The following is an 11,241-nucleotide window of genomic DNA, read 5'->3' on the forward strand; positions in this document are numbered from 1 at the left end:
ATCCTATCACAGAAGGGCAATCATGGCGCCGCAAGAAGGGTAATCGAACTTCCAATGAAGGGGGCTAGCAATAGACTTAAAGACCCAGAACCGACATGGACTGTATCAGCGATAAAATCTGGAAAAAGGATATCAGACTCTGGTTGGAACTTGAAGCAAATACAGCACTATGTAGAAGTCAGGAGAAAGAGGAAGAAAGCACTGTTCTAGTTCCTTCTCCGGATGAATGATTCGCAGAAGCATTTAATCGTACCAGGGCGACAATCCTAGTTGAAGCCAATTGGTAAAACGTTGACAGTCCGTAGATCGTTCGCGATTAAATAAATTCCGAACCGGTTATGAATCACGCATGCGCAGATCCTTAAAGGATGAGTTCCTAACTGATCCAGGATCCGTTCAGAATTGTCATCGCGAACAAAGCTTATGGCTCTGTAGCCTCTTAAGGTTGAAAAAAAAAATTCAACTGTCTTTAATTCAAAAACTACTTGATTAAAGTATGACATGCATGACATCGAGATTCATAAAAATCAAATAATGTATAAAGTCTTCCATTTAAAAAAAAAACATAAATTTCTACTTGTTTTTTCTCTTCAAAAATTAAGCCACAACAGACAAGTTGTTTCCCGCCTAAGATTAAAAAAAATACACTTAAGGTCCGGTGTTGTCACTAGAGAAGATATTTTTCTCCCAAAAAAAAAAAGAAAACTTTTCTCTATTTAGTTTGCAAGCGGTGGTGCACACAGTTGCTGAAATATTCCCCTAAAAAAGTCTTTCTTCCCTTCAGTAAGACGTTAGTACTGGATTATAATATGATTTTCCTCTAATGTTCACGCTCAACAAATATCACTAAAGAGGTGAAATTCCTTACAGTTGGCAACACTTGTAGGTTAGAAGTTAACAATAATTATTAACATATCTAAAAAAGAATCCTATTTTGACCCAACAGATAATTATTAAGGTACACTAGCAGGAAACTCATAGTTGACAGCGCTACTCTTTGACGAACTTGAAAGCTATTATGGCAAACTGGCAGTTTTTTCAAATTTCAATGACGGACATTTTCATAGTTTTTGTTGATATTTTAGGGATTACGTAAATCAAAATTTACAAGACGCGGCCAACCAGGAGGCCTTGGGCATCACGATATTGCTGGTAGTACTCGCGGTTTCTCCAGTGATAATTTGGCTGGTCCATAACGCTGTTGCGACAATTCAAGTAAAATTCGTTCAATTTTGAAATTCCAAAATGAATTTTATGGCGTTTTTAGCTGTACGCAGCGAATTTATCGAAAAAAGCGAACGAGCTGAAGAGAGAGAAGCAAAAAAGTGACTCGTTGTTGTTCCAGATGTTGCCGCCGAGCGTGGCCACGCAGTTAAAACAAACCAGACAAGTAAAATTGGACTTCGTTGGTTAAAAAAAAAATATATATATATATATATGTTGTTTTGCAGGTTCCTGCTGAATATTATGCCTCGGTGACAGTTTATTTCAGTGATATAGTCGGGTTTACGGAAATTGCTGCCATGAGCACTCCTTTAGAGGTAACATACCAAACAAATAAACATCATTTAATTATTTATTTAATTTTTTTTCCAGGTGGTCACATTTCTTAATAAGATCTACAAGCAATTTGATGCCAGAATTGAGTGTTATGACGTATATAAGGTGGAAACCATTGGGGATTCTTATATGGTAGCCTCAGGATTACCAGTACCAAATGGTGAGTTAAACCAAGAATTTTAAAAAACTGTCGCTTTCATTGAATTTATTTTAGGGAATAAACATGTCTCGGAAATTGCCAGTATGGCCTTGGATTTGCTTGCCGGATCGAAGCACTTTAAAATTCCCCATAGGAAATCTGAGAAATTGCGCATCAGGTATAATAGGACTTAGCTAATTATAATTTTGTTCATATTTTTTTTTAGGTCTGGAGCTCATACAGGCCCAGTGGTGGCCGGTATAGTGGGTTCAAAAATGCCCCGGTACTGTCTCTTCGGGGATACAGTTAATACTGCTTCCAGGATGGAATCTACCGGTGTGGGTAATTAAATTCTAAATTTATTTTGAACTTTTCTTGGAAAATTTACATTTTTTGAAGCCTCAAAGATCCATATTAGTTCGGACATGAAAAAGGCCCTGGACTCTATTGGGGGGTATAGGATTGAGGAAAGGGGTTTGGTTGAGGTCAAGGTAAGTGGAATTATACCACCAACTGTTCTGGAAATGTTTGAAGTCTAAATAGGCTAAGATCAACCTTTCATAAATCTTGAGGTCAATTTAATATCACTGGAAAAATGGGTTAAAAAGTTATTGGGTACTTGCCAATAGATTTGTAAAAAATTCATTTTGGGTTGACAAAATGTGCTTTTATGGCCATATGATAAATCAAGTCTCAGTACATAGTAGGCGTCAGATAGTAAATACTGTATAATTTTTGCTGCTCCATTAAGTGTTCAAAGCCTTAATCATTTGAAGAAACCTGATAAATTGAAAGTTTAGTGCTTTTGCATTGGATCTACTATAAACAATGGCAAAACCTAACTAATGTCGCAATAGCTCAAGAAAAAAGCGTTACTTAGAATTTTGCACTAGGTCTAACAAAAACGCAATTTGGAAGCGTCTTAAGAACCTATATAATAAATAATGCTCAAAATTTAAATTAATCCCAGAAAAACTAACAGATGTTCGTTTTCTTATGCAATATTCAGGTTCTGCAACAATATCATATGAAGATTTTTTATCCTACCAACAAAATAAAAAAAACAAATTTTACAAACTTTTTTTCCTTTCGTTCCTGTGTGTGGCCCAAAAATACTGCCATACATCGCGAATATTATAAATACATGTTTGCTAGAAGGCGTTTTCCCTACAAACTGGAAAATAGGAAAAGTACACCTTAGCCAAAAATAAACTCGCTAAATGAATATAATGACTTAAGACCAGAAAGTATTTTACCAAGCCTCTCCGAAGGAACACTTACAAGTTTATCGAATTTTACCAGAACATCAGGGTTCAGACTAGGGTATAGTTGTTTCTACCCTTGCCAACATCACGGATGACATATTGAGGGAGAACGATGCTAAAAAAACTACTGCTTTAGTCCTTCTAGATTATTCTAAGGCTTTCGATACCATCAACCATAAACTTTTACTAGCCATCCTTTCATACATAGGATTCTCCAAACAATCAGTACGTATGATGGAAATTTATTTACATAGAAGATTTTAGTTTGTTGCAACATCATCGGGAAACTCCGAATACTCTAATTAAGAGTGGGGTTCCACACGGTTCCATTCTATCTCCCATTCTGTTTTAGATTTATACGTGTAACATCACTAAAGCCCTACGTAGATGTAAATCAGATCAATACGCCAATGACACTCAAACTAGATATTCATTTTTTCCTTAAGATTGGATACAGGCAAAACAAACTATTGATGATAATCTGGAGCATTTGGTAGAGATTTCTAAAAAACATAATTTAAGTGTAAATCCGAAAAAATCAGCAGTGCTCTATTTTGGTAAAAATAAATCGGAGCTTAGCAAGAGAATGAATATTCATGGTAATTTTGTGCCTGTTTCGGTTTGTTCTAAGAATGTGGTGTCGATACGGAACGATTTAGGGAGCACCACGTTGATCTTTTCATTAAGAGAACTTATTTTTCATGAAAACTTTTCTATCCACATATACTAAGAGTGAAACAAAAAATTGAGTTAACAGATATTTTTGTTCTTCGCTTCTTCAATTACTGTGATGTAGTATATGGCTCATGTCTGATCCAAAACGATGAGGCTAGGATTCAAAAAATTCAGAGTCATACCTAAGATTTATTTATGGAATAAAAAAACACCAACCTGTCTCGCACAAACTGTTGGATGCAAAATGGTTGGATGTGAAAAAACGTGGAGAGTTGCATTTTTTTAGTTTTTCTCATAAAATTATAAAGACTACAACTCCTCCATACTTAACAAACAGAATTCAATATAGAACGGACGTAGATAATATAAACCTAAGATATGGAGGATTAATAGTTCATCCTCGGCATAAAACATTTATGTTCGAACGCAACTTTTCATATAATGTCTATCGCTTGTACACCGGTATTCCCGCCTATCTAAGGGCATTGACAAAAAATTCAGATTTTAATTAAAAGAAAAATTAAACTCTTCAAAAAATCTTTTGAATCATAATCATTTGAATCATTGATGTCAAGTATTATGGGTTGACGCCGGATTTTCTAGTTGTGCTATCAATTTGAACTTTTTGTTGTTTGTTTTACATTTTCATTGCCTACCTAATGATTCCGTTTGAAATCACTTATAACGCTGTAAGTGTTAGTTACTCTAAATAATACTTGTAATCTATACTAGATTAATCCTTTTGCGGCAGCTATATGCAATATTTTGAGATTGTTTAGATATTAAGTAGTTTTAAGTATTTTATTAGGTGCTGGACTCGAACAATTTTTATTGCTTTCTAGCTTCTTTTTGCATTTTAGTCGGTAAAGTATTTTTTTTTAAATTATTATTATTATTATACACGGTGAGTCAGAAAGAATGTATCAAACTCCACGTGAGTATCGTACACGTGAAAATTATTTGTTAAAAACCCATATGTTAGGGCCTGCCGGATGTCGACATCTTTGTACACCTCATTTTTAAACTAGCCCCACAAATTATAGTCTAGTGGTATGAGGCCTGGAGATCTTGGAGGCCAACTAATAGCAAAGTTTGTTAAAAACTCTGATAAATAGAGTAAAGTCGGCATATATGGAATACCAATCATTTTCATAGCGATAACATCAAAACATAAGTGTTTAGAGCTGCATGATTTCATTAATATATACTTCTGAAAAAAATGGCCGACAAAAAAAAAGGAGGGTAATATGGAATATGCATATCGGGTAATATGGAATAGACTTATTATACGCAAAAAACTAAAAAACTTTACTAAAATTATTTAACTTCAGAACATCAATATGAATATAAAAGTATATCTAGGAATTGCAAAAATCGCAAACAAATACATCTTTTTCTGCACTGGTACAAGCTTCGTGAGCCCATTCATGGCAGATTGCGCATTGCACCCATATTTCTCTACTTCGGCTTGAGGAAAATGTTTCTAGGCAAAAAATACATGGGACATCTTCACCGGTTGGTTTTTTATTGTAGCAGCTTAATGGCAGATCATCATCAGATGAATCATCAATTACTGCTTCAGATTCTGAATCAGAGGAACTAGATGGTACATATTTTTTCGTGACTTTTTTTCTTGGTTTGTAATCCACTAGATCCAGGTTCATCGAAAACGTTTCGTGTAACTTTTTGTTTTGAGAGATTAATTGATTGTTCTAATTCCTCCTTATTCGGCGTCGACGTGATTATTTTGGAACGCCCACATTTTCTTCCCCGAGTTGCCTGTGCTTGCAACTCGGGCAAGTTGCTTGTGGCTTCTTTGTTAGTTCTGGAACTGGAATTATGTCACTAGGATAAACATAAGGCAAGTTATTTTGCTCATTATGAGGACGTGTATTATCGTTCGGCAAATTTTGATTTTCGTTTTGCATTTCGGCCGCAAATTCTTCGTCTGTGAAAATATTTCTTCTTAAAGGGTAGATCCCAGTGGCACTAAATCCTTTAACAGCTCTTTCCCCGATTGCACTTTAAGATAGGCGCTACCAAATAACTGGCAAATATCAAAATGTGTTACTGCACGTTTTTCCGTTCTCATGAAGATTCTCACTTCTTCGTTATAGAAGGTCTTTAATGCACCCATGACGGTCTTATCAAGGGGCTGAAGTTTGTGCGTTGTATGTGGTGGTAGGCATAAAATAGTAACATTATTTTCTTTAGCTTTGATAAGTACATCTAGATTTCTAGTTTGAGTGTGATGGCCGTCTAATATCAACAGTATTGGTTTTGTTGCTGAAGGTTTGGCTAGCTCTAGGAAGTGGTCAAACCATTTTGTAAATAAATCTGTTTGAATCCACCCGGATGGGTGAAAAGCAAACAGCGATTCTGGAAGTGCCCCCTTTTTCAACTGCTCACTGGCTTTTTTGCGTGGAAAGATGATCATCGGTGGCACAAAATTACCTGCCGCACTCATACACATTACGATGGTTATAAGTGAACCTCTTTCGGCTGATGTGAGAGTACCAACTTGTCGTTTGCCTCTAAGCGATACCACTTCTGGACATCTTGATTGCACAATGGACAACCCCGACTCATCTACATTATATATTTGATGAGGTCCATAATTTCGCTCCGCCATAGTCCTCTCTAATAAGTCGAAAAACTCATTGACATTTTCCCTATTAAAACCAACGGCTCTTGCTAGGGAAGTTCTAGTGGGCTTTCGTAAACTTAGTGTAGCCTTATGCCTGTGCATGAATGATGAAAACCAATCTTTTCCCGCAGATTCACGTAAAAGAGAGAATGGATTTGGTATATTGTTACGTGTAGCAAGTTGGAATGCTAGAGATCGGGCATCCCTTCTTGTCAGACCAAAAAACTTCTGATCCATTATAAGTAAATATTGAACTAGTTCCTTTTCCAACTCCTCTGACAAAACTGGTCGTTTACCCAACTTCGTTTTACTCACAATTGCTGGAGGCCCCTCAGTATGACAGAGGCGAAAAAGTGTTGAGCGTGGAACTTTAAATCTTTTTGCTGCCGCCAAATAACCCATATTTTTGTTTCTTACTGATTCAATGGCGTTTTCCATATCTTCCTCACTCCATTGTTTTCGCTTTTGCTTGAAGGGAGCAGCCATTATGTCTGAAAATTAAAAAAAAACTCTATTTTATACTGAGCGGGTAATATGGGATAGGGCAGGTAATATGGAATATCCCATATTACACGCTACACAATATGTAAACAAAACAAGTACTCTATATAGTATCATGAAAAATATCAAAGCAAATCTTTAAGATTTCTACCATATTATGCCTAAACAAACTTACCATGCGCTTAAACACTTTTGTTTCAACAAAATGTAGTCACAAAACGATTTTAACTGACCCCGTGTACAAACTCTGAACATGTGAAAAATCATAACCTCAACTTTTTCGGCGTTGATGGCGTATGCGGAAATTTTCATGCCAACAGTCTAGAATTTCAACAAGAATTCTAATGTCGCCATCACTCTAGAGATGGAGCCACCAGTTTAAAAATTATGAAAAGTTCTATATTACCCGACTATTCCATATATGCCGACTTTACTCTACATTTTTTTTCGGATTTCAATCAAATCAATCAAATCAAAATGCTTTATTGTCAGAAAAATTACATTTTATCGACAAAGCTAAAGGAAAAAAAATACAAATATAAACAAATAAACATAAAAAAATACTCAGACAAAATACACACAAAGTAAATAGGTACATAACAAAAGAAAAATACTGTACAAATTATCAAATTGTACAATTTGGTTGAAATACATAAATAAGATAATTTTTATATACAAATATACACACAATTATATGTATAACATTGTCAAAAACCTTAGTCTCAAAAAAATCATACAATAAAATAAAACATACAATAAAAAGCAGGCAAACATTTTGCAAATAATAGGTAGCTAATAACGCCAGTGTGTGTGCTTTAAAAGGAAATATTAAAAAAGTCTTCTACTGTATATAGGGCTTTTTGCAGTAGTAAAGATTTTAGGGCATTGCGAAAACAACTAAAAGTAGTCATCAATTTTATTACGGAAGGCAGATGGTTGTGCATTTTTATTGCTGCATAAAGTATAGAGTTCTTTACTAATTCCGACCGTGGAATTGGCAGATGAAGATTATGATCAACGTTTCTTAGTGAATAGCCGTGGGATGGTTTTTCTAGAATCTGCGACACATGTTTGCGGATAAGGCAGATAGATTCAAATATAAATAACGAGGGAAGAGTAAGGATCTTATATTTTATAAAACTTACTTGGCAGTGTGCTCTACTATTAAGTCCTAATAAGTAGCGAAGCGCTCTCTTTTGAATTTTAAATATACGCTCAAATTGGGTCTTGCAGCATGTACCTCAGAATGGAAGGGCGTAACGAAGATGTGACTTAAAAAGAGCATAATAAACTGTTTTGGCAGTATAAAAGCCTAATTCTCTTGAGATTGATCTTATGGCGAAACATGCCGAGTTTAGTTTTTTAGATAACGTATCTATGTGCAAATCCCATTTCAAGTCGTCCACAACAAGACCCAAGAACTTGACAGACTTAACAACTTCCAAACTGGTATTGTTTAAAATGGAGGAATGGTCGTTTTATATGATAAGACTTTAGTTTTTGAGAGATTTAGGCATAAAAGATTGGAATCGCACCACGATTTAATAAAGACCAAGTCGTTGGAAATTGTTGTATGTAGTGTCATTGTATTCGGATTGCTCCAAGTGAAGCTCATCAACAAAAAGACAGATTTTTCCGCTTATGTTCAGGCTGGCCAGGTCACTTATAAACAGCAGAAAGAGCATAGGACCCAAAACGGAACCTTGAGGTACCCCACATTCAATTGGTTTACAAGAAGATCTTGACGTATCGACCTTTACAAGTTGACTTCTGTTGCACAAATATGACTTAAACCATTGAAGGGATATACCTCTGAATCCATAGTGCTGCAATTTGTTAATTAAAATAACATGGTTTACGCAATCAAAAGCCTTTGAAAAGTCACAGAAAATTGTTGCTGTTAAGTAATTTTTGTTGATATTTGAATAAACGCTGTTAAATAGGGAGAACATAGCATCGTTGGTGCATTTTTTGCTCAGAAATACAAACTGATAAGGGGTTAAGATATTATATTTAAAAAAAATGACAAAAACCTTTTTTTAGCCAGGCGTTCTATGATCTTTGAGAGGGTTGGAAGAAGTGCAATTGGACGATAGGTTGAGGCTTGATCTTTATCTCCTCCTTTATGTAATGGAATGATTATTGCAGTTTTAAGGCAGTTTGGAAAGCCCCCATTTTGAAATGACATGTTGATTAGGTCTACTAAATGGATTAGAGTACAATCAGGCGTATTTAAAAACATTTTAAGAGTAAGCCCATCTGTACCAGCTGATGATTTGTTTTTTATTTCGTTAATTGTACTTTGAAGTTCTGTAAATGATACTGGCGTAAAAAAGAAATTGTGCAAATTTTCATTAGGAGATATGACAGAGGATCATCAGAAGGTGTTATGATGGCCATTAGATTTTATGCCACGTTTACAAAGTAGTTGTCTAGGTCCTCGGGTGATGTAGAGATAGTGCTAGGTAGACTTATTTCTTAGTTCGTTAACAATAGACCATGTTTCTTTAGCTACATTGCCAGATTTTGCCAGCCTCCCACTGTAATAGATTTCTGTTACAGCCTTAATTGTTTTAAGATAAGTTTTCCTATACTGCTTGACGTAATTATAAAAAGCAATAGATTCTGGGAACTTTTTTAGGTAGGAAAGTGAGCGCATATTTTTTGCCGATACACGAAGACCTTTGGAGGACCAGGGCTTTTGTTTTTTAGTTTTAATTGGCCTTAGAGGAAAAGATATATTTGCCATACCTGATAGCGAATTTAAGAACCTGAAGAACTCATTATCGCCATCATTTGAAAGAAAGTTCCAGTTTTCCGTTAGACAATGATTCTTAAAATTTAGAAAATTAATTTGTTATAAACACAGCCTAATTTACGCAAAGTGCTATTGTTAATTGAATCCAAAGAGAAGCTGGTTAATATAGCTTCATGATCTGAAAAGCCCGAACTGAAAATAGTACAATTTAAGAGTTCTGGAGCAAAGGATGATACTACGAAATCGATGGTGGTGGAGCTATTTTTAGTTATTCTGGTGGGTGAATCTATGTGCATTTTCAAGCCCATTAACTCGAATATAGACTGGAGTGATTCTTGGGCAGCACATACACTGGAATAGTCAATATTAAGGTCGCCACATAAAATTAGTTTGCTCTTTAAGGGCATGGATTCTAGCAAGCTTAGTAGTTTCTGGCTAAAACTTTGTATATCAGTGTCGGGTGTTCTATATAGACAAACAATGTAGAGATCAAGTGAATTATTATAAACAATGGAAAATTCAAACAATTTTTCAGATAATAAGTTATCAAACTTTGTCACTACTGAAAAGTCGCTATTAGTGGACATTAGCAATGTGCCTCCATGCGTTATGTTTGTTCTATTGTATCTAGCTATGATGTTGTAATTTTCAACATATATATGGGTTCATCAGTATTTAACCAATGTTCAGTAATAGCAACTATTTCAGGGAAATTTAGTTCTTCTAGCAATAAAAATAGACCGTTAGTTTTGTGTCTTAAGGACTGAATATTTAAAAGAAAAATACTAAGCTTACTATCAACCAATTTTAAAGAGGGTGCTTGATCCTCTGGTCGCGTCAGGTATTCTAAAAATTTTTTCTAGATGGCGAACCACTAAAAAAATTATTATTTTGGATAAAGGCAGAATTTCTCTTTTCGGTATTCTTGAACAGCACCTGTATTAAATAAGCCGTAGAAAGAAAAATCGTATTTGCGTATTCTATAACTCGAAATTAAGCGCCTCAAACATACTGACACTATTACATGTCGAAGCAACAAAATGGACCAAACAATAGGTACCTACAGCATTTGTGATAAGAAGCAGTAAGCTATTTGAATATAATTTAAAAACAATGAGAATCGGATAAGCGGGATAAGAACACATTTTTTAAAATTATTTTCCAGTTCACGACACTCACCTGTATATCTGATCCTCACGTAGAACAGTGATGTGACAATTGACATGTAATGAATATTCCATTAGGGAATTCCAGAACATTTGTAGACCTCGGTTTAATTGTGATTTTTTAGGGGAAAGGAATGATGGAAACATTTTGGCTGGTATGTAAAGAGGGTGGCACCCAAAACAATGTTGAAATAGAGACTTCGTCATTTTTTGCTGTAAGTTTTTAATGTCTTTCATTGTTAAGTGTTAAACAAAAATTTTTTAAGGAGGACGAGGACATTGAACCGGTCTTCATTAAGCGACTTAAGAATAAAAATTACTTTTAAGAATCCCAGCATACTCTCTCTGTATTATATACAGCAACACATTATTATTAGATAGCTTTATGGTAATAAATGTGCTTTATATTGTTGTTTTAAAACTTTTACCTGTATTCCTATATTAGGACAAAAACATTTATCATAGGTGTTATGATAAAAAAAAATATTTATCAGTAGATGTCCACTTTATTAGTATTGAATAAGGCACGA

General features: G+C 34.9%; 1 protein-coding gene across 1 annotated transcript in view; it reads left to right on the forward strand.

Moving 5' to 3' along the window:
- The window catches only part of LOC126734221 (uncharacterized), a 33,723-nt gene extending 22,492 nt beyond the window's left edge, over positions 1-11,231 (forward strand). Inside the window, exons 8-16 of the mRNA XM_050437758.1 lie at positions 1,086-1,215; positions 1,268-1,390; positions 1,452-1,541; positions 1,597-1,720; positions 1,775-1,877; positions 1,926-2,041; positions 2,099-2,190; positions 10,837-10,926; positions 10,978-11,231. Coding sequence (XP_050293715.1) covers positions 1,086-1,215; positions 1,268-1,390; positions 1,452-1,541; positions 1,597-1,720; positions 1,775-1,877; positions 1,926-2,041; positions 2,099-2,190; positions 10,837-10,926; positions 10,978-11,037 — 928 coding nt within the window. The 3' untranslated portion in view covers positions 11,038-11,231. The remainder of the gene's footprint in view (positions 1-1,085; positions 1,216-1,267; positions 1,391-1,451; positions 1,542-1,596; positions 1,721-1,774; positions 1,878-1,925; positions 2,042-2,098; positions 2,191-10,836; positions 10,927-10,977) is intronic.
- The last annotated feature ends 10 nt before the right edge of the window (positions 11,232-11,241 follow it).

The sequence above is a fragment of the Anthonomus grandis genome, chromosome 1, assembly GCF_022605725.1.
Source record: "Anthonomus grandis grandis chromosome 1, icAntGran1.3, whole genome shotgun sequence".
Classification (NCBI taxonomy): domain Eukaryota; kingdom Metazoa; phylum Arthropoda; class Insecta; order Coleoptera; family Curculionidae; genus Anthonomus; species Anthonomus grandis.